The sequence below is a fragment of the Anarhichas minor genome, unplaced genomic scaffold (assembly GCF_050575085.1).
Source record: "Anarhichas minor isolate MPS153535 unplaced genomic scaffold, ASM5057508v1 ptg000003l, whole genome shotgun sequence".
Classification (NCBI taxonomy): Eukaryota; Metazoa; Chordata; class Actinopteri; order Perciformes; family Anarhichadidae; genus Anarhichas; species Anarhichas minor.
In genome coordinates this window covers 6196525-6219765 of record NW_027466449.1, presented here as the reverse complement: position 1 = coordinate 6219765, position 23241 = coordinate 6196525, and the positions used below count along the sequence as shown (strand labels likewise).

The window sequence follows — 23241 nt, the reverse complement described above, 5'->3', positions numbered from 1 at the left end:
TTTATGGTCCCAAAGTCAGGGGTCAAATTATTCTGTTCCTGTATAAATAAGTGTTGTTCAGCTCAGAGGCCAAGAGCAGTTAAAGACTTTTACATGGTGAATACTATGCATCTAGCCTGTGTGTGTGTTCAAAGTCACTGCCTGCCCGTTTCTACATGCACTGAAACAGTTACAGTAGTTGGATTTTATTTTACACTTGTTTAATATCTTTATTTTAATGCCTTTTATGTCTTAAGTAAACAACTTTGAATTAACTTGAAATGCAAAGAAAAGCATTCCTCGACAGGTTAAAGACCCTGCACATCCACACAGGTGCTATTAATTATTGTGGCCTATTAGACCACTGATCAGGTTGAGTAAGGTCACCAAACTCCATGGGTGCTTTTCAATACGCTAACTTATGCTTCCTCGCATCCCATCGCCTCGCTTGGCCCCCTTCGCCATCATGGAGGGTTTTCCAATCCCTTAAAAAGGCATCTCGCCAAGACTAGGATCGAGGAAAGAGGAGGCTTCTGGAGGAGCTGAGAGCGAGGAAACACCGGTGTATCCTTTGTAGAGTGCCGAAAATTTCAGCAAACGGCTTTTTGTTTTCATAACGTGTAGTTATTCAGATGATCAAATGGTTGATCCAACTTTCTGCCTTCAGTTTGGATAGTGCATCGTAAAGCTCTATTCTAACCACATTCCTTGGTCACGTTTCAGCTTGATATAACTTTTAATACATTTTTTAAAAACATTCGTAATGCCTCACAAAATAAAATATATAAAAGCTATTCCATCTTTATATTTCAAAATAATAGTAAGTGTACAAGTTGCCACGAACACTATTCTGCTCATCTGAGAAATCATAAAATGATGCTGCCGAGCCATACGTTACATTTAATTTACATCATTTCAAAATGACAACTCGGAAGCAAGGATGTCTGATCTGTTAAATGCCCGTTGCCTCAACTCTTTTGCCCTTACCTCTTCCGCTCGCATCTCTCCTAGGCCGGACTAAGACGCAAGGAGAGGAGGCGAGGAGACACATTAGCATATTGAAAAGCACCCCATGTACTCATTGCCTGTACAATGCACAACACACAATATATACTTTGAAATAAACTTTAATAGATACATACAAACAAATCTACAACAGGGAATACAAATAAAATGGAAGTTGGAATCAAAGAAAATAGCATGAGGCACAGTGTGTCCACACCCAGCTGAGCGCTGAATACAGACAACATCTGCACATTTAAAAATACTAGTTAACAGGTCTATGATATGGCATTGGACAATATATTGGCAATTACATTTGTGCAGCACTTTGTAGATTGTCTTTTTCTCTTGTTATGGTGCCCTAAATCTGAAGTTTGTGGATTCAGGCACAACGCCGCCCACCTACATAGTTTCCCCCCCTTTACATGTCGAATAACACAAACACTACAGCCAGAGTTCTCAGCTATGTGCCAGTGAGACCCAAGAGTAGCAGGTTGTCCTTACAAAGAACCATGTCAGTGGATATTTCATTAGTTAGTTTCCATTCTCTGGCTGAATATGTGCAAACCAGTGAAATCAGCTGATGGCAAGACTAGGTGAATAAAAAAAAAACAACAACAACGCACTCTTGGGCCCTGACCGCATGTGGTTGAAAACTACTGCACTACAAAAAGCAGGAGTGACAGAAAAGATTTTTTTTTTTTTAAAAGACGTGATTGTATTGAGAAAGATTTCCTGCAGATGCATGCTACAAATAATCACAGTGACATTAACCTTACGTTAAAATTTCTGCTGTGGACGTTCCCGTCGGATGCCTTGATGGTGAGCAATGGGGCACGCTTCCATAATCACAGAGAAACCCGAGTACAGCGAGAGGTCGGAGCTGCTCTACAGCTGCCTCACAGTGCATTCATCCACGCTGCACTACAGACTCACCATGGAGTGGTCAGCATCTCCTTTGTGTTGTGTCAACCACAAATTTATTAAGCACCCATTTAAAAACCATGATTTCTTAAAAACAACTAGGATTTCATGTTAGAATATCATTTGAGAGGATGTACAGATGTGTGTGCTGCCACCTTGTGGTCAGATGCTGGCAGTGCTTTGTGCACGAACTCTCAAAAGTTGAATTTCCATCACACAAATTTTGTTGTAGCACAACCAATAACACATCAATTTAAAAAGGCTACGAGATAGAAATTCATAATAATAAAGTCACAGCAGAGATACCGACCACAAATGCCACATTAGCCTAACAACTGGAGGAGGTACACCAACATGGTGACCGTCAGGGCATCGTCCGGATTCAGCATGTGCATAGCGCTCAGTGATTCCTGATTTTATAAAGTTTGAGGATACGTTTGCAAAGAGTCATAAAAACAGGATAAGAAACTCAAAAAAGGTGTCCACCCACTGTCACAGAAGCATACTTGTTAAAGGCTGAGTCAGTCCAGGAGGCTCGAGCAATGCGGTCAAACGGGTTCAACCCCAGAAGAATCCCAGAGAAACAGGAGACGAGGGTGTGCCGAGGGCGTCGTCACCGGCGTCATTGGTAGAGCAGGTAGTTCTTGAGAGAGGCCGGCAGGGGCAGTCTATGGATCTCACCCAGACGGTCTCTTCCTAACGCCACCCTCACCGAACGCCTACACAGGTCCATCAGAGAAAGGGGTTCAGCTGGAGAGAGGGGGAGACAAGAGGGGAGTAGAGGTGAGGAGAAGCATGTTTCAGGAGTGTGTTAATGTCACGCCTTAACCAAAGGGACGGTGTCTAATGTGTCAGACACCAGCTGAAATGAAGTGAACACAAGTGACCGGATATGAAATGGGAATGGAACAGCATTACAACAGTTATCCTCCATTGTCATGAAGATCACAACAAGAGGGTTTGTGGGCCATAACGTGGCTTTTTGTGCAAAAATACAACATTAACCGAGATATTCACAAACCAGTTACGAGAAATGTTGTTGCCTCCAGACAATTTGATATTAAACATTTAAGCCGTTTTGTGCTTTCAAGTATAGGATAAGAATTCTTAATAAACTCCTACTAAATGAAGATGGCCAACAGAAGAAGGCTATTCAAGGAGGAACTTCACACAGATGTGAAATCCACTCTCAAGTAATGAAATGGACCAACATTCCAGGAGGTGGTATTAACACATCTGGATGCTGGAGTGTGTGAACTAGAGAGAACATCGAACTAAAGTAAATTTTATTCAGCAAATGTCTGTTTAGTAGCTTTCATAGATTACAAGGTAGATTAACACATCAGGTAGTTTTCTCCAGTAGCGCCTATAACTTCTAAAAATAAATGACATTTATGTGAAATGATTGAATTCAATCCGTGAGAATATTTTTTTCTTTTGTGACCGCTCGTGAGAAAACAATTTACGTGATGGAAATTTAGGGCTGGGCATCTTGAAAAATTTCCATTGCAATGCGATATCTGAGTTTCAGTATCTATACACTTTTTTTTGGAAACCTTACTTGCTGTATGTTCTTTAGCTGCAGTGCCAAACACTGCATACTGAATCAGAGCTGCCCTTGACATCACCATATTTCCCCAGTAAGAGGAATGTCCTATCAAATTGAAGCAGGCTTTCATGTCGCCAGATTGCATCTGTCGTGCTCGTTTTCCACAGGCCTAAACTAGGTCGCGGGATCTGAGCTGAACATAAAAATCGAATGAGCACACAGCACTTGGGACATGAGGGCAGTACCGCATGTTTTGATAAGAACCTACGTTTCCTCATTTAAAGCTCATGACCCTTTCACCATCATTTAAAATCATTTAAAACCATGTTTGTCTTTGTCCATAAAGAGTAAGGACCACTGGGTGTCTTTAAAGTCATAAGCGCCGACATCTATAATGGAGGCGCCACAGCCTAGTTTAAAAACAAAGGCAAAGTACAGTTATCGAGCTAACTCAGAAACATTCACATATGAGAAAAGGCAATTCATGGATTTTTGTTAAATATTAATTTACACGCATTCTGGACTGCAGAGCAAGAATACAAATAATGTCATGTTATCACAGGAAGTGATTTACATAATAGCTAAGCAGGAACATGTCCTGCTTAGACAGTACGGCAAACCCTCAGCTGTCCCACCTTTGTTTATTGCATTAATAAAAGCTGCCACTGGTTGAGTAAGAGCTGGAAACAAGACGTCACGGATGGCAAAGCACCGTCGGCGCAGAGAGAAAAGAGTAACAGAATATTTAAAAAGCATTTTAAGATTGTACTTACGATCGAGTCCATTTATGTACCGGATTCTTATTTCACAGTGTCCCCACACGGCGCTCACCACAGGGTACAGCTTCCTGCCCTTAAGTCCTCTGAACGCCACCCCTAGATAATGTCCGTCCACTATGTAACCCAGAGTCCCCTCGTCCATGTCCAGCACGACTAAAAGGGAGTCTGGTATTATGAAGGCGTCGTCTGGCTCCAGAAAAGCCGGGTAGGTTTTTCCTGGGTGGTTCTTGCCGTCGTGGTAGAGTTTACTCCTGCACAGGTCCCAGCCCCAGGACTCGGCGTTGCTGCCCACCAGAGCCGTGTAGCCCACGGAGTGTAGCGGGGCGTCACTCGAAGCCACTCCGACCACGGCGTGCGTGCCCCTCTGGCGCATGGCCCAGCTGATCTCCCACACATGCAGTCCCCTCGTGTAGCCGACGTGCCCCCTGACGGCGTCCGTGCTCTGCGCCACAGGATGCCTGTGAAACACCAGCTTGTTGTCGTCCTTGACGAAGATGTTCAGGGAGCGGTCGTCGTTGTTCCACGAGTGCTGGACCTGGACGTCCACGCCGGCGGGCGGCATGTCCAGCAGCAGGTCCAGTCGAGACGGCTTGGTGTGACTCAGGGCCTGGAGCTCCAGCTTCAGGGGGCTGAACGCTGGATCCCGCATATCAATGGTTTTAATGCCACCTGGGACTTTTTGCCCCATGCTCTGGGTGGTTATAGCAGCTCCCTCCTCTTTCTCCTCCTCCCCCCACCTCCTCAAAGACTTAATGGGGGGGAGTAATCAGCCTCAGAGCCTCTCATCCACTGTGCTCCTGCAACCCAAGCAGCAGGTTTGTCGCTTCCTCTCGTCACGAGCTGCAGACAGCGAAGGTCTCACCAGGTGTTGTTCAAAGCCTACCTGGAGAGATTAGAAGAGATGAAAGCAGATAAGACAAACAAGTTAGTTATCAATTTATCTTGGCAATTCATTTTTTAATCAGGAAATTCAGATCCAACAAAACAATGGCACGTTCAACATAAGAGAGTCCATCCTCATCACGCCCTTTGATTGGGACACAATTGTACATCTGCTGCAATTAATGTTACAGTGCATGTTTACATTTACTGGTAAATTAACTGGTTTAACTAGATTGATTCATCAGTGGACAATGACGGATATTAGCTGCAGGGCTATTAAGCACTTTGTTCTCATGTGATGTTTAGTGTAGAAACCATAAAGGCGGCAGTGAAATCGTACACCTAAATACCATCATTACACAACAGGAAGAAATCATTTATCTGCTAACCACGGCAAAGGTGCGCCATCAGTGAGACATGTTTTTCTCACAGCCATCTGAAGATGATCTAAAGCAGCCAGATTGTCTGGTCTCGTATGACCTACCAGTTGAGTTCACCATCACGTTGAGCAAACCAAGACCAACAGGTTTCTGCCTCAAGTCATAAAAGTATCTGCTATTGACTGCAGTCCAACCCATTATACATAATCGTTTCAGAGGACAGACTGGCCTAATTAATCACTTCTGATTGATTTGATGGAGCAAATTTAATTTGCATGGTTACAAATTCACAAATGTGCACGTCCACATGTTGAATAATCCACTAGTTATGATCTTAGGACAACAACTGCAGACCTACAAGAGACCATACACATGTCATTGACACATCTTCCTTTAAATGTACATGAGCCATAGATCCAGCAGCTGGACAATATCTAGATCCAGTTAGTACACAATGTCTGGTAGAAGAGCAACATGCTACGTTGATCTTAATATTGTCATCATCAGCTTCTACATCGTTGAGAAAACAATCATTTCCGTTTATCATCAAGAGCTTATTATACAAGCCCAACTGGTAAACAAGCATGTTATGTTATGCTCTTTTTGCTCAGTGACTCATTTAGGATTAGAGCGCACAAACATGAAAAAGAAAGAAAACAAAAACATTAAAACCTGATTTCATTAGTTGTCCTCAATTTTACACATTACATCCAACTTGTCTTAATAAAACAGAGTCCATCCTAGAATTTGTGAAAACATGATGTCTCTAATCAGGACCAGTTATCAAGCAGCTGCAACATAAAGTGCTGACCGTCCTGACAGAATGGACAGTCTGATATGCATACACGCACGCGCACACACACACACACACACACACACGAGTTGGTTTCTCAAAAGCTAATGGGCATGAAAAGCCACACAAGAGTAGATCCCATTGACACGTTACTCAGCTACTATTCCCACAATCTCCAAAAATAGGAGAGGAAAAACTCCAGCCATTTCTTATTATATGGTTGTCTAGTCAGAGGGCAACAGGAAAAGCAGTAATAAAACATCTGGCTTAAAAACATTTTTTTTTTTTTTAAATGTTCTGTTGAAGGAGACACTGCGAGACCAGAGCTCTTTTGAGTCAGGAACAATAAAGGCCTGTTGAATACCTGCTGTGCTTTACTTCACCGCCTCCATTACAATAGACAGCTTTCATGGGGCACTTCTTGTGGAGCCTGAATCCAAATGTTAAAGCTGTTATTTACACTTCATTTGAAACGTTAAACCCAGCTGAATGCCAGTGGGACTACTTCAGGTCACCAGTCAGGCCCTTGTTTTATGGTGACCTGTGACTACATGCTGCTCTTTGGTCGTACACGTACTTTCGCCCGTGTTGCAGCTCGGCTGAAGAGAGAGCATTGTGTAATGTGGAAAGCCGTGTTGCTGGGGAAGGCCACTCTAATTGAATTGCAGACAAGAGTTCATTGAGAAGTGCTTTGGCTCTTCTTTTAATGCAAGTAAACAACCATTTAAATGGGTCATGTCTCTACAGTGATTGGAAAGCAGGAGGGAAGAAAAAGCACGCAGCAGGTTGCCAGCATCTGAACGTAAACAATCTCTTTTTCAACCTGTCCAACATTCAGGGAGAGGGAAACATGTTAATTTGAACTTTGAGCCAGAAGTTTACCATTCCTCTCCCTATAGCAAAAACCCACCTCACAATGCACATGCTTAAGTAAATCAAAACTAACAGAACAATAAAAAGGTCTTCCCACATTTACCACGGACTTCAAAACAAACATAGCCATTAGTAGTATAATAGGTGGCTTGTGGAGGGATATATTTGGGCTAGGATCCTGGCCTGGTCTGGTTGGGGGGTTCCTGGGCCCCTGGTTTGGGTTAGCAGCTTATTAAAATGCAGGAGGAAGGACTCGCTGGATTTGCTGAGCCAAGGAAACACTTGTCTCTATTGTAAGACCCAATTTAGACCGGGCCCACCTGAACTTAAGCCCCGGCTTGTTTGTTGACCTGCTGAGTGTACAAAGCTCAGGGTTTACCAAAGACAAAGTCATCCATTGTACAAAGAGGTTATGCAGAAAACTGTTACAGAACTATATTTTCTATGTCCTATGAAGAAATTTAAACAATGTTTGAGGAATGAAATGGGCTTAGCTGACACTGTGTTCAGTTGTGAACGGGTAGTTTCGGAGGGTGTAGTTTATATAGTGCTGCAGAACTGGAATTAATTTCACTCAGATGACTTTTTAATATTTGGTAGAGACCAACTGAAATAAATTGGTTGGACAATACATAATAATATCAGAGGATATATAAGATATCTGAAAAAAAACAATAGTACCAAGAACTACAGCCTCCAGAATGACCATAAAGTTGAATCAGCATCATAACCAGTCTTATAGTAACCTTAATGGACGTTAACATGTCGTGTCTGTTGTCTAAGTTAAGTAATGTCACACCTCAAACTTTTACCTGAGTGTTTAGGCCCTCTGGACCGGTTAACCCACAGCAGCTTGTCACGCTAGCTAACGTAAAAACAGCCTATATACTTCACATGAGCTCGAGGGCCAGGTAGCCGTGTGAACAAGGGACGTCCACGCGCGACTACCTACAGGAGCGGCGCGTGCATCAAGCGTTGATTAGGAATATTGCTTCTGTTCGACCGCGTTCGAAACATTTGTTACACAACAAGCAGCACAACCCGTGTTAGCATACACAGCACCACAACATGGCTAATGTTAATGAGGCGCGACGACACACACACACACAACGACTCGTTCCAAACCGGCCGTTTGGGGGAAACGACAACCCGTAGCGCGTGTTGTTTTTGATACAAAAGTATGTAACTGTGACGTAAAGGGACACACAGAAAGCGAAACAAGAGCCTCGGCGGCCACCATATGATCAGAAAACAAGGAGAGAGGAGAGAAGGGGGTGAAAAGCACACCGCTAACCTTGTTAAAGTTAGGAAACAACAGAGAGGACGAGACGGGCTTCAGAGGCTTCTCCTAGTTACTCCATCGTAGTTTTCCGTTTCCTTGTAGTCTTACCTTTTACCATTTCAGGCTGCACATGAATTAGGTGAAATGATGATGGCTGCTCTGTAACATCTCTCGCATCACGTGATAAAATGCTCCCAGCTGCTCTGCTAGATTAGGACCTCCCTTCTGACGGTCCTGAGAGAAGTTAGCTTCATGTTGGTACTGCAGTTTATGCGGTTGCTGTGTTTTTTGTGTGTAGTGTTGTAAATGTATTCATGAAACTAGAAAACACATGTCGCTTTGATTTGTATTGCATAATTCTGAACATTTTAAGATTTTTTATTTTCTTTAATAATATTTAAATCACATTCGCAAACACGTTCAATTCAAAATGACTCACTCTATATCTCATATATTAATTTCGTGCTTTTAGAAAATTATTTTTTTCTCAAAACCTTTCATGTATTTGTTTTGTGGTTCCATTATCCTAAAACGCATTGTGGCAGCTAAGTGGTTATATTGATAAAACGATACGAATAAAAACCATAGCACCCCAAATTATGCTGTAATTAATACTAATGTATTGTTGTTGTAAAATCAACTGACTGTAAAAAAAATGCTCATGTACAGAAACTATTAAATTACGTTTGTATTCACTTTAAAAAAATGATATATATACAAACACACATGAAAAAGTTGTCTTTACAGCTTTAATTCATAGGAAGATTAGTTAATACATTTAGAATAGATTTAGGTTGCAGCTAAATAATAATATCCAAACCTTAAGCTAATTGTAATATCACGTACTGTAAAAAAGATAGATGGATAAATACAAAATTGAACACACCTAGTATTGAAATATATTGCATAAAAACAGAAACTAAAGTTAAAATCCTATTTTCCATATTTAAATGCCTCTTTCAAATATAAAACTGACTTCAGTGTTCATCACCAGCACAGATTCTTTCAATGTGTAACCTGAATTGCCGATTACACTGACCTGACATGCTGAACAAGTCAGGTAGGATGTCACAGAACCACTGTTCATTCATGTCTTTGTTAGTTTGACAGTAAGGCAAAACGTGTTGGATTCATTTGTAGTGAAAATATAAAAGGCTGCTTTGGCTTTACACCTTGTCCGTGGTACTCTCTGTTGGGTTGTGCTTGGTATCTCTAGGGCTATGCCATAAAAATAGAATATTTCTGTTTTCCTCAGTACTTGTGTCCTTAAATGCATTCTTGGAAATAATTAAGTTATAATTGACAGTCCTAAGGGCATGCTTGTGATGTGTGATGGTGAAAGTAGCCATAATTGATAATTCACACTACAGTCTGTCACACACACACACACACACACACACACACACACACACACACACACACTCACACACACACACATAACCAACTTCAGCAGGGGCATGACACAATCAACCGCACCAGTGAACCACGATTGCTCACACAATGACACACTGGCGCACTTTGTTGTGCAACTTGACCTCTAGGCCATTCAGTCCCTTTGCTGACACGGTTTTCAAAAAAAGCAGAGAGTGACGTTAAGACGAGTGAAAATCCTAAACGTCAGTTACTGCTGCTTAGTGAGTCCAAATCATACTCCACTGACTTGACACACTGACCCCAGGGGAATGTCAAGTATGGTGACTGACAAGGACAAAAAGCACCCAGCACGCAACCTTCATGTGCCGCACAACTGATGCGGTCACTTCTAATCTCTCAAGCAAACATCTTCAGTAACAGTGGCCCCTTTACAACAACAAAGTTCATTCATAAATGGGAATGGAGCCAAGCACGTTCATTTTTTTCCTGAAAAAGCGACCCCAGTAAACGATATTAACGCCTGTTTAACTTTGGTTTGTGTACCGAACACTAACAAATATGAAATCCTGCTCAGAATTCCCTCTGAATCTGCAGCCCTGTGTGAGTCGCAGCATATACTGTATACATGCACCAAATTTCACCTGAGTGTCAGGAAATATTAGGACACTGCTGCCATCTAGTGGTTTCTCTGGAATAAACACCTTCTTCTTGAGGTGTAGAGCCTCACATTGGATTATTAAATCAGTCTGCATAAAGCTCTACTTCACTCCTTTACCACTCATTCACAATAACATTACCCGCAAAATCATACAACTTGTATGTGATGGCATACATTGCTCATCAGTGCATGGTTGACTGCTGAATGAACATCTTCACGTCCTTAACTTCAGCTCTCGTGCAGATTTTCCCATTTCTCTGTGACAAGTACTGGGACTAATAGGACATTTAAAATGACCTTATTTGTCCACTGCGTGAGGCGGCTGAAGGTAATATGGCTCGTTTTACATCCTTGGTGGGTAACATAGCTTGGAGGCTTGAATTACCTTCCCCTCAGCTTGTCTCGCGGTGGAAATCACATTTTCTCATGCGGTGATGGTGCAATGTGCTGAGCTTGGGGATATCTTAGGCCCCCCTCCACAGTTGAGGAGGGGAGCATAGACATGCTTACTGCCTCCCTTTTAGAAACCATCATTTCAGCAGGATCGATAGTCCGTCCCACTCCACGGCTGGCAGAGTGCACCGCTTCTGTAGGGGGGGTTGGGATGGATGGTGTTGGTGGGGGGGGGGGGGGGGTTATGTGTGGACAGCTGCACCAAGGCAAGTCCGAGCAGCACTCGCAGCCAAGGAGAATGATCGCATGCTGCGTCAGACACTCACTTGCACTGGGATGCAGTTTCTGAGAAGGGCCAGTGGGTGGATGCTGTCCTCAAGTGATGGTTACAGTTGCAGGAAACATACTGATGAAGTCACAGAACTAGATCAGTCGTCAGGTAATTCACGTTCTCACAAATCTGCGTCGAGATGAGTAAATATCTGCAACCGATGCAGTTTGCATAAAACTCTCGTGGGGCCTTTTTTTTTTTTAATCGTCCTACACCTCTTTGGCTGTATTGGAGGTTGAGCTCTCAAACCGATACAGATACATGGTGTAGGTGAGAAGACCTCTCATATTTCAGTAGATGGCTTGCAATATAAGACCTGTGCAGTCCAGCTTTGTAAAATCTTTTGACAAGATAAAATGAATCTTCAGTTATTAGAGTAGTGTGCATGGAGAGTACGGTTTAGAAATGTATTCACTCGGGGAATACTCACCTCTTGTAATTATAAACAGTTTATCCCACTATTTGTTATCACTGTTTTCTCAATAATCATTTAGTCTATAAAATAATAAAAAGGTCTGTTACAGTTCCTCAGAGACATAGGTGACAAATTAAAATGTCTTGTTTTTATCGAACTAACAGTCCAAAACCACACAAAATAATACAATTTTAAAAATAGAGAAAAGCTTTGTTATCAAAATAGTTGTCAATTTGATTCATCGATTTATTGTTTCAGCTTCATTGACATGCAGTTATATTTCATATTATTCCAAAATGAACTATAAAACAATCATTATTTTAAGTATTAAAAGTATGAAATATGGCAATTTGTGCAACTTGTTTACAGTACAGATCTACATTTCTATAAAGCAGCAGCACTAAAAAATGTACATGCTTGTGTTTCCTCACTCTTTTAGCCGTGTCTTTGTATGTGCATGCGTCAGCAAGCATGTATTTAGAGTGTACTGTGTTTGTGTGACCCTGAGAAGAGCGCTTGAAGGTTTAGAGAAAGGAAAGGTAGTCAGTTAAAAGAGGTGCACCACTGCGGGGCAGGGGGATGTGGATGGGACAGGATGTGTGGTGCAGTACGAGCATCCCCTCTGCTCAGATCGCTGCTCATTTGTCATGTGGCCTGCAGACTTGAGTGGTGCATTGCTGCTAAAACACAAAGAGGCAATCGGCAGTGGAACGGCTCACCTCCGGGGGAGGGGTCCCAGGTGGACTGGGAGCCTCCTTGGGTGATCTGCAGATTAAGGGGTCTTTTCTTCAGCACGCGCCAGAGGGTCAAACGGAAGTTTTGTTTAGTCCTTACAGAATTATTTCATATTGAGGGACATTTTTACAATGAATACAAATGAGCAGCACGGCAGGCATTCATCAAATCCACCCTTAAGCCACAGAAAATGTTATTTTTGAGTTTGTTCTACTTACAGCTTACTGTCAGGAATTAGACTAAACTCTCTAAGGGGAAATGTATTGTTACATTTTCCATTTTTACAATAAAACTCTGGTAGGGTGAAGGCCATCCTCAGCTCACACAGCTCGTCAGACAGCACCCACGACACGGGTCGGCCCTTTCTCATCCGTCACACAGTGGTTTGGCAGATGGCGGATACAGGCTCTCACGTGGTTGAGGCTCTCCTGGCTGCCTCCATAAGGCAAGTGTGTGTCAACGAGCTTCGCGTGGGACTCATCCAGAATGGAAATTGGCAGCGGCAGCACCTTCCTGGTTCGGCAGAGAAGAATGTGAACAGAAATATAAGAAGATGAATCAAGGAAATGCATGTCATAAATTCTGTAGCTGCAAAATATAATGGAAAATACATGAACACATTTCAGAAACTCACTCTTGCAGATGAAGGTGTTATAATCCCCATATTCTGTAATATCAAGCCCGCTGAGAGAGGCGAGTTCTTTGATGAGATGACAACGTGAGCTTGGTATACCTTTAGAGACACAGAAGCAAAGGGATGATTTGTTTTAACTTGCCTTCATCATCAACTCAGTAGCTGTATCTACCCATACAGAATACCAATCTGATGCCAGAGCTCCCCTTCTCCACATTTAAAATCTGCATATCACACTGCATGGAACTCTTTAGAATACTTTTTACAGACGGTAACGTCGGTCGAACGCAGTGACTGAAAGACTTCATAGCAGAGACGCAAAGATGGTATTGTATTGTATTTAGTACAGATCAATTGTGACACCTGATCCGTAAGTATCAGTATCTGTGCCAATAGTATTCCAGCATATCAAACCGGTGCTTCCTTAATCATGACAAACAAAATGTCATATTACATAACCATCTGATTGGGGGAAAAAAAACACATATTGTGTAGTTGTTGCTTAGAAATATGTTGTTGTATTTGCTCTGATATTAAAACTGTGTTGCATTATATTGACTCAATACCTTAATGAACAGACTGCAGTGACAAAGCATTTACTATTTGCAAGCCCAAACACAAATAGGCTTGATAATAAAAAAGGCTAAATAGTGTAACATTCCACATTTAAGTTTAAAGAATAAGCCTGGTGATATTTTATACGTTTGTTATTGTCAACAGCTTCCATTAAAGACCAAAACCAAGTTTGAATAAAAAGTATTGTATCGAAAGACTAATATGTCTTAGTGACATGTTCCTTCTGTACAATGAAAAGAGCTGCTGTAGTTCATTTAGAGTTGACCCCACAAACAAATGCTCAATAGCACACAGAGTGTGTATTAATCCATTGGCGAAAATGGTTCTCAACAAAAGCACAACATACTCCTGTTTTAGTAACGTTTGCTAAAAAGCTACACTGCCCAGCTGTTTTAGAAAATGACTAAGCCTCTTTTTTTTTTTAATCAAAGTATATATTTGCGAACTATCTGTAAAGATTTATGTCTTTGCTAGCATTTAACGGGTTTGGGTCTGAGCGCCACAGATAGGCTGGGTAACTCGAACTACCTCTGAAGACGAGTCCGTACCTCCTGTGTACGACTCTCTCATTAAGCAGCAGACTTCTCAGACGTCCCGAGTTCTTGGTGCGGATGTCAGGAATCGTCCCGGAGCTGCTGCTGAAATGCTTCACGGGCAGATATAGACGTCAACGGGCCACTCTGGAGGAGCCTACTAGTTATCTTTGTCCCTCTGTGCCATACCTGCTTTTGACGGTAACAAATGGCAGTAGTGAATGTAGGCCAGGAGTCAACACACATCTCCAGATGACACGGATTGCTGTGGAGGATATGCAACACTCCTCCAAGAACCTGGAACGCAGAACACAATGCAGCAGGGAGGAGACCGAAATAGCAAGCTGCTCGCCATCTATGCAGATGAAAATGGCACAAATAACACTGGAAACTGCGTACACATTTTCTATTAAACACAATATTGTTTTCTGGCACACAATCACACAAATATTTATGTTTCTTAAGAAAGAAAAGCAGCATTACAGTGACGGACTGTGGCAGTTCCCTGTAAAGGATATTTTTCATCAAATTGAGGTCCTTGAGTGCTTTCAAGATGATCGTTTTGTTTTGTTTTTCAGTGTAGACTTGCATCTACCTAGAATTTGTTCGACGTAAAGTACAGAGTGCCATTCAGCCTTAAACCTTAATATTCACAGGTGTAATTTAGCTGGTTTACAGCTTAATGGCATCTACATATACTGCCAGATAAGATACATATTTCCTTAACCTGCACTACAATGTGCACATTTAACTGCAGCCAACTTAAATACCTAAAATGCTGAGGAGAAATCCAGACAAAAACACAACTCACAGAACTGTTTTTTTTCTTTACGGTCTATCTTGGTATATTTCTTAGGAATGCTTGAAATTGATATTCTATGCCTGTGAAGGCCTAATCAAGGCTGCAGTCTCGCGGAGTAAAAGCTGATCGGTGCGTTATGCTTTGCCTCGACAGCGCTGCAGAGAGCAAACTGGCTGCTGCTGACACCGACAGCTGACGGAGCGGCTGCTCATTCGCCACAACAGAGCAGCCAGCGGACAGAAGTTCAGACACTCGCCATAGTGTCGATCCGTCATCGACCTTTTACAACTATTTATTTCATACTGGGGGAGAAACCGATGACTCCTCGCACTTCATGCGTTTCACATTATCGAGCTCTGCCTCTCAAAACGGGATCTTGAAAATGATGGTGAGTAATGTCAGGGGGGATACTTTGATAAAATGGAGAACCAGTGTTTCCATGTCAGTGAAATAAGTTATATCTAAGTATCAAGAATTCACAATTCTGAATGTTAAACAGCTTTTGTGCTTACAGCCACGTTTGACCTGTTCTGCTGTTGACAGTGTGTCTTTCTCACTCCACTCGGCCTCGGGAGGAATCTGCTGCGCTTTACAAAATGAGATCAACTAAGAAGCACTGGTGCAGTGAAACACACCACACACCTACTCCAACAAAACCAGATCCCATCATTCAGTCGATCTCTGTGCCAGACTGACTGAAGTGAGCCTCAATTACCTCCTCTGACTCTATGTCTTCCATTGTTAATGTCAGGTTTCCCCTAGATTCTGCTATGCCGTACACCCAACAGAGAGAGAGAGAAGAAAACCTCCTCAGCGCGGCTTTTAAGTCTCCCATTTCAAAAGACCCAGGAGTCAGTCGTCAGTCAAAGCAATTCTCCTCCTTGACTGAGGGCTGTTGAGAATTAGTCTGAATTGATGTGTAAACCAAGCAAGCTGCTGAGCTTGTGAATCAATGTGTCTATTATCTTTTTCTGGGCAGATCAATGGGCTGAGGAATAGGCTGCGAATGGCAAAAAAAAAAGACTCAAACTCACCAGCCGATGGTCTGACTCGACTCCATTATCGGCATGTGTAAAGACTGTCCATATTTGCTATTTCTTAAAAATTCCCTTCAGATGAGCATTATGTCAGGGTTGTTATAGCTCATGTCTGATAAGCTAATGATGTTGGTCTGCTGTGATCCCAGGCACACACAAACAAAAACAATCACCTATTTAGGTAAACATTTCCTATCAACTGCAAAAAATGCTAATCGCCGGGCGGTTTTCCCAGAGCTCAATGTGAATTATAAACACGAGTGAGAGTCGTGTATATACACATTCAACGAACCACAAAGATGACTCAACTCCAAACTTCTACATTCATATGATCAATGAGCCCTGACACACATTTACACACTCTGCCCTTGGCTGGGCTAACCAGGGAGAATATTAAGAAGAGTGCGGAGCCAGAGGCGATGAGGTGACAGTATAGCCAGGTAAAGCATAGGGAGGTAATCTAATAGGACATGTAAAAGTGCCCCTCCTCATGGCTTATTCATCACAGGGGATGCCATTACTGAGAATGGCGTTGGCTATGTGAGGGATATGCTGGCGGGAGCATTTTCCCCCGGTGTCACGGAGTACAGAGGAGAGAACAGATGCCGGGAGGCTCGGCAGACCGATGCAGCAGCAGCAGCACTGCATGCAGACCGTACATGCAGGGAACGAGGTTTTGCTCTCAGCTGATGGATAATCTGCATGATGCATATGATTAATACCGACACTAACCGATATGGACAGCCTCATGCAGCTGATCCCCGGTAGTCAGAGATGTTCCATTATACGAGTTTTGCTGCTTCAGCAATCTGTTCCAGCAGTGGCGTATCTTATAAGGGCAGATATACAAGCTAATAAGGGAGAAAAGCCTTGATATATACAACACAGACTCTAATGTGCTTAAAACCGGATAGCACACACCTTGACTTCATGGATTCAGGGTTAATATGAGATACATGCAGATCTTAATTTTGCACCAGAGGATGAAAGATCACAGGGTTCAACTGGGGGCAAAAAAAGCCTTGCTCCTGCAGTGGGAAACAGAGAGCGCTGCACTGCTGCAGAGGCTGATACCTAAAGCACGTTTATAATGAAGTCACCATTATCCACACAAAGCCCATGCAGCGCAGCGCAAATGTCATCACTGTAAGCCGGGAAGGGTACTACCAAGTGCGTTTTTTGTGACGTAAAGACATTGCAGGAAGAGAAGCTCAACCTTATTGGCTGACTAAATGATGGATGGTCTCACTCTCACAGAGTTGTGCAACGCGCAAAAGACAAATTTGGTTGGTCAAGATATTTCTATATTTTAGCGCACTGCAGAATAGCACCAGGAGATCAGTGCACCTTGGGTAATGAAAGGCAGGTAATAGGGATTGCAGATTAAGGACATTTCCCTTCACTGAAGGGGATTTTGCACCTTTGGGAATTGTGAAACTTTGAGCAAGTGTTGAGATAGCAGCTTTTAGATGGCGACGTTCATTAACCGATTGCATGTTTTTTGTCTCATTTGTCAAAATGCGTAGCGTGCTGTGTGCAATAATGCTGTGGTGCGCCTCGTGTTTTGTACTTTGTTGATGTACTTGATTGATACATGATTCTTAACGATTGCTTATTGGTAAAATAAAGTAACCGCATTTTTTCGTGCATCACCGGGTGACGAACCTTTATCTAAAAATGGTGACCAAGTCTGTCATTTTCTTTAATAAACTTGACGCAGTGTCACCTTTTTTGATCTTACATGGAATTATTCTTTTTTTTATCAAGTGGTCTAATACACATTTTTGCAACTCATACCTGAAGAAATCCCTCTAGGAAATTAGATTTCAGACTGGTGACAAGTTTCAAAGCACACCAGAGAAGTTGGCCTCTCTGTGGAGCAAACTCATTGAGGTTTGAGCACACTCATATCTCAAAGCAGCTTTTGCTGTAGTGGGAAAATGAATAAAAGGGGATGAAGAGTTACGTGTGCGTGGAGGGGGTCTCTCTTGTGAGGAGTCCTTTACACTGATAATTCTCTGGGGGATTGCAAGGGGGGGGGGGGGGGGGGGGGGGTTGTTGCAGAGGAGGACAGAGGGGAGAGGAGGGCCTACTGAGGATGTGCACACGCACTGACCCTGGAGGTTGCGTTCCCCTTTAAAAGTCCCATCCCACTCAGATACGCAGAGCTCATGCAGGATCTGCTGCGGCAGTGGGGGAACACTGCTGAGCTGTGCAGTTTATGCTGCCAGCAAGCGTGCAAAGAAGAGGAGGGGGAGCGAGCGCGTACAGAAGGAGGAGGAGTGAGGAGAGAGAGAGTGCAAACAATGTCATTCTGTTCAGGAGGCAATGCTGCAGTCAACTTTGCAGCGCCATGGAAGCACATCACCAGCAACCAAGAGGCTCCGAGTGAGTGCAGAGAAGTTTTCCTCCTCTCCGCCCCGCGTCCGAGACTCATCTGTGGGTAAACATTTTTCTCTCTTGTCTTATTTATCTTTTATATTGTCTTCTTATGTGTCTTACCTCTGTGTGGGATGATACACTTCTTAAATCAGCCTTACGGGACTTGATATATACGTCTGTCGGTGTGTGCATGCCTGCAATGTTGAAGCTCTTGGCTGCTTCTGCCTCAACATTGTCAGCCTCCTCTGCACCAGTAAAAACCAGCCAGACAGCCAGTCAGTTAGCAGTCAGGCTCCACTGCCCCCTCATCCATGTTTAACACATGGTACAGGCTGGAAATAGCAGCCGGCGTGTCAGATAGCGGCTGGTTGAGAAGACTCTGCATTTGACCCAAGGACAAATTGACTAACCAGGTCACAAAGAGTTTCCTCCACTAGAGGGGACTTCCATCTTTGCTGACTTAGCTTTTAGAAGAGGACACGTAGTCCCGGCTCCATACTCTTTTTTGCTGGTGATTGTGTGGATTTGTATTCATCAGCATGTGTTAGTTGTGAATATGATAGTGGACACCGGAAAGAAGGATCTATTGTATCAGTGGTCCTGATCTGTCGGTGTCTGAGTGCTGAAAATAGGGCAATAAGAATGAGGCTACAGTGGCCTGCATGGGACAGGGCAGCTGTGGTGCAGTCATGAAGTTGTGCTGCAGCTACTAGGACTTTCCTTCCATCCTAAAAGTGGATACCAGGGCAGACTTTTAGAGAGTTTGTTTGTAGTGAAGTGTTTGTGCATGCGTTGATTAAGTTGTTATTTGTCTTTTGGATAAAAACAGAAATGAAAAGATCTCTCAGAGCAGAAACACTATAATATCTCTGCAGCAACTCTCTTGCTCTAAAAGTCTGTGTTGCTGTTTTTGTCTTTTATGCCATATTGCACTGTCTGCGCTCAAGTGCGAGCCTATTCAAAGGCTATGTAAAAATAGTTTGTGGGCGAAAGAACTACATATTAAAGCGAGTCAGTTCTAAATGTGCTCTGAAACCCGTCTGGATGGTGGATCCAGACAGATCAGCTCGCCCGTAAGCAGTCTCGGTCTGCTCCGAGTTCACCTCAGGTAACTGTGCTAAGACCTTGAAAAAGCCGGCCCTGCGTCGTCAGCTTTGTGAGGCAGAAGTCCAAAGCATCTCTCTGGCCTTTGGATTTCTCCACACTGCAGGTAGGCGAGAGCGAAGGGGACAGAGTGATAGCGAACTGTACATCAGGTCCGCGCCACATCCGGAGCACTGACATCATTTTTGGAACATCTGCAGTTCTCCTGCTCACACTTTCACTGAGGGTGGGTGCTGCACTGCCAGCAAAGGAAATTGCCGCACTCACCTGATGTTCCTTGCACCTCACTTCTGCCCTCCCCCCACCTCCCGCCCGCTCTCCTCCTCTTCCCTCCCCCTTCCTCGTCTCCAATTTCTCTACTGTAGTCTCTCTCAGAGGTACAGTTGCCCAGCACAGCGCCTCACTGGCATGCTTTGCACCTCTGTGATTATGCCTCCTCCTCCTCCTCCCTCCTCCACTCACACCCTCTCCCCTACTGAAAAAGTATGCAGCACATGCTCTCACCATCCTCCTTGAGCAATTTGCCTGAGTGACTAGAGAAGGGGGAGAGAGAGAGAGAGACAGATAGAGAGAGAGAAAGCAAGAGCCAGCAGCAGAGCAGCAATCCTGCAGTATCCTGCAGCAGCTGAGTTCCTGCAGCCTGGCCTCTAACATCACACATGCACACACACACACACACACACAGACATGCACACAGGGATGCACATCATTCACTCAGACACAGACAGTCCTTCAGTCACGTGACACAGTGGTGGTAAATGAGGGAGAGCAGGCCGTCTCACTCCGGACCGGACTAGGCTGAGTTAAGAGACAGAGGAGAAAGAGACAGACACACACACACACACACACACACTGCTCATGAAGCTCCACAGGGAGGCATTGGAGAGATTAGTTAGTTGCCCCCCCCCCCCCCCCCCCCGATGGTGCATTGTCCCGTTCCAGCACTCCAGTTCCGATGATGTAATCAATGCAGCAAGCTTTGAACTTGCTGGGCTAGGGGCTCCTTCCCCTCCCCCGATTCCCCCCCGACGAACACAGATGGAAGTGTGAGGCCTCAGCTGCAGTCTGTGTCCCAGGTAGGAAGATGAATAAATTACACTTTTATGTGATTATTTGGCTGAAACTGCAGAAAATAATTTGCTGCGAGTGGGCCAGCTCAACGATTGTCCATATTTCACTCTTTTTCAAAAACGGATCGCTCATGCTTCCATAAATGAAGGACCAGCTCAGTTGGTGAAACTACTGCTGGCACTTTGTCAAAACGCTGGCGAGCAGTGCAGTGCCGCATCAGCCCTTCCAATAGATTAAAGCAAGTATCTGCAGGCAAATACGCCTCTTCTGCTCTCTTACAAAGTTGTACAGCTCTACAGGGAAAAGACGAACCTCCGAGCAGCAGCAAAGTGCTTTGAGTTCTTTCCGGACGAAACATCGTAGTGACTTTGCCGTTTCATTGATAAGGTCATCGGCCTGTTGACGGGCTGCAGTGGAGAGCAGCACCAGTGATGTACAGTACGGGGCTTTAGAGACGCTCAGGCAGCCTGACTGGGACCATATTGTAGCAGGTGAGTTTTGCTGAGCTGGTTCCTGCCGCTGCACCCATAATCTGCCTAGTGATCAACTTCCACTACAGCAGTGATAAACTGGCATCAGCCCTCCTCTAGTAAAAAAAAAAAAAACAGCTTGCATCAGAGCAGCTCTGCATAATTAGCACTCATGGATGGTGATGATTCTGCACATTTGATACGGTTGAATGTGTCAGTAGCTTAATAGAATGAAATGTACATTTGTATACATCTCTCTCTCTCTCTCTCTGATGGATCAGATAACGGGTTCTTTCTCAGCTACACTAATGAGCTGCTTTTAAATTAATATTTGACATTAAACATCAAGAGATCCAGGAAAATATGAATATTTCTGAGGTTTTCCGTATCTTTGCTAATGCATTCCCGAGGATTTTCACAGTCATGTAATTCATACGGATGCGCTTCATCTGAAATTGATGTGGCCTTACCGACTGTGGTCACAAGATGATTTGATGAATCATCAGCATGCTGTGCCGGTGCCCAGTTACAGCTTCTGTAAACTATCAATTCTGCATGCGAGAAAAAGAAACCAATACTGTAGTTGTTCATTTGACGTGCATCCTTTCAGCTTACCAGTAAAGACTGAGGATTTAGCATCAGCTAAGAAAGATAGACAACATCGTGGAGTTCTTCTTTATGATCTGTGACATGGCAAAGATGATCTGACAAGTCAGTCCAATACAGCAACGTTCTTCTCTGCAAGACTTTTTCAGTCAGTTGCCCTCATCCCTCACTTCATCTCACCACCTCTGCTTTTGTAAAGAAATCTAGTGAACCACGTCACCCAGAAAATCAATCTTAATGTACCTTCAAACAATAACTCCTTCATGTGTTAGAGAGCTCAAAAGTAAAAGCTGTGCATGCTAACTGATTGAAGCAGGCTGAGTCATGCTGGGGGTTTTTTTTTCTGGGTTTCCCCCCTCTCTAATCCTCTGCTCCTCCCCCTCTGGTCTAGGAGCAGGCTCATACACCCGGTCCAGCTGTTGGTGGCATGTTGGAACATGCCTTGACTTGTTGTACTGCCTGAGTGAAGCAGAGAGACACAGTCACAGGAAGAGAGAGAGAGGGGGAAAAGAGAAGAGGCTTGTGGTCAACAGTTTGCCAGTGTGAAGTGACCCACACAATGAGAGAGCCCTGCTGCACCTGTGGACAGACTCCTGTGGAGGTCAACGCCGGAGTGCACTCGTGTGGATGGAGGAGCTCCGCGGCTGCCTCGCTGCTTGGTGAGTGTCAAAAGTGTGTGTGGATAAAAGCCTCCGACAAATAATATTACAACTGAGCACTTCTGTGAACGTCTAGGTTCATATTTATTGCAAAGCGGAGCACAGCGCTCCTTTACTTTAAGGTAAAACTTCAGAAACACTAATTAGTGTGGGGAAATCAAAATATGCTGAAAAGGAGGCCTGCAGATCCGCTTAATAAGGCCTGGAATTTGATTGAAGTATGAATGAGAAAATGTGATCTTGGAGTGCAAAGCTGTAAGTGTTGATGCTAACACGATGCCATGGTAACTATACAAAAGGTTACTGAATGCGGAGAAGTGTGATATGCCCAAACACACAGACACCAATCGCACAGTGGCACAGTTACCTCTGCACAGACAGAGCGCCGCGACTCGGCCATCATTGTCTGACCACAGTCTGATCCTCACAGAAGAGGGACAGTTGTTTTTGTTGTTGTTTTCTCCTCTGTTCAGACTGAGAGACGGTTTCCATCAGGAGACCCAGCAGGCTGCCTCTCCTTCCTGAAAACAGAGACCAAAGAGATAAAGACTTCAGAGTTCCTCGTATATCTGGTCAAATACAGGAGGGGAGACAGAGCTGATTGGAGTGTCTGCTCACAAAAGATTACATTTACTGTACAGCACACAGGAAAGCAGATAAAGACAACCTTAACTGACTATCATTAGCTCGATGGTAAAACCTTGCGTGCCTTTCAAAAGTCAAATACATACATCATTTGGTGCCTTGTGTTCTATGATCTGTGTATTTTACTTGTGTGTCGTCAAGACTGCATATAGGTGAAGGCAAATGTGAGCAAGACTCAAAACTATATAATAAATAACACTGCAATACTAATACAACAAAGGTCAAGAATACATGTCATGACGAGGCTTTTATTACTTCTAATCATTTTCTATCAACTCAAACGCCTCCAGCGATGGATTTGAATGGTCACCTTGAAATTAACACATCTAGAAAGCTAAATCAATATACGTACTTGTGCTAAACCTCGAGAGAG

General features: G+C 43.6%; 1 protein-coding gene and 1 pseudogene across 3 annotated transcripts; both read right to left on the bottom strand.

Annotated features, from left to right (window-relative positions):
* Window positions 1-1090: 1090 nt before the first annotated feature.
* spsb1 (splA/ryanodine receptor domain and SOCS box containing 1) lies at window positions 1091-8671 on the bottom strand. Of its 3 annotated transcripts, none has more exons than XM_076095208.1 (3): window positions 8552-8671; window positions 4228-5116; window positions 1091-2655 (listed from the first exon to the last, which is right to left on the bottom strand). In XM_076095208.1, exons 2-3 carry the CDS (start codon window positions 4919-4921, stop codon window positions 2528-2530), a joined length of 822 nt encoding a protein of 273 aa, XP_075951323.1. In that variant the 5' UTR covers window positions 4922-5116; window positions 8552-8671; the 3' UTR covers window positions 1091-2527. The 3 variants fall into 3 exon arrangements, with proteins under 3 accessions (XP_075951323.1, XP_075951321.1, XP_075951322.1); XM_076095206.1 differs by having other exon boundaries at window positions 8456-8625; XM_076095207.1 differs by having other exon boundaries at window positions 4228-5112; window positions 8456-8625.
* A 3165-nt stretch (window positions 8672-11836) lies between these two features.
* On the bottom strand, window positions 11837-22928 carry LOC142953163 (glycine N-acyltransferase-like; annotated as a pseudogene).
* Window positions 22929-23241: the final 313 nt, after the last annotated feature.

Coding starts and splice junctions, on each gene's coding strand:
- spsb1 (XM_076095208.1), bottom strand. CDS start 4,921: ATGGGGCAAAAAGTCCCAGGTGGCATTAAAACCATTGATATGCGGGAT. Junction 2,656..4,227: donor GTACATAAATGGACTCGATC/GTAAGTACAATC, acceptor CCCTCTCTCCAG/CTGAACCCCTTTCTCTGATG.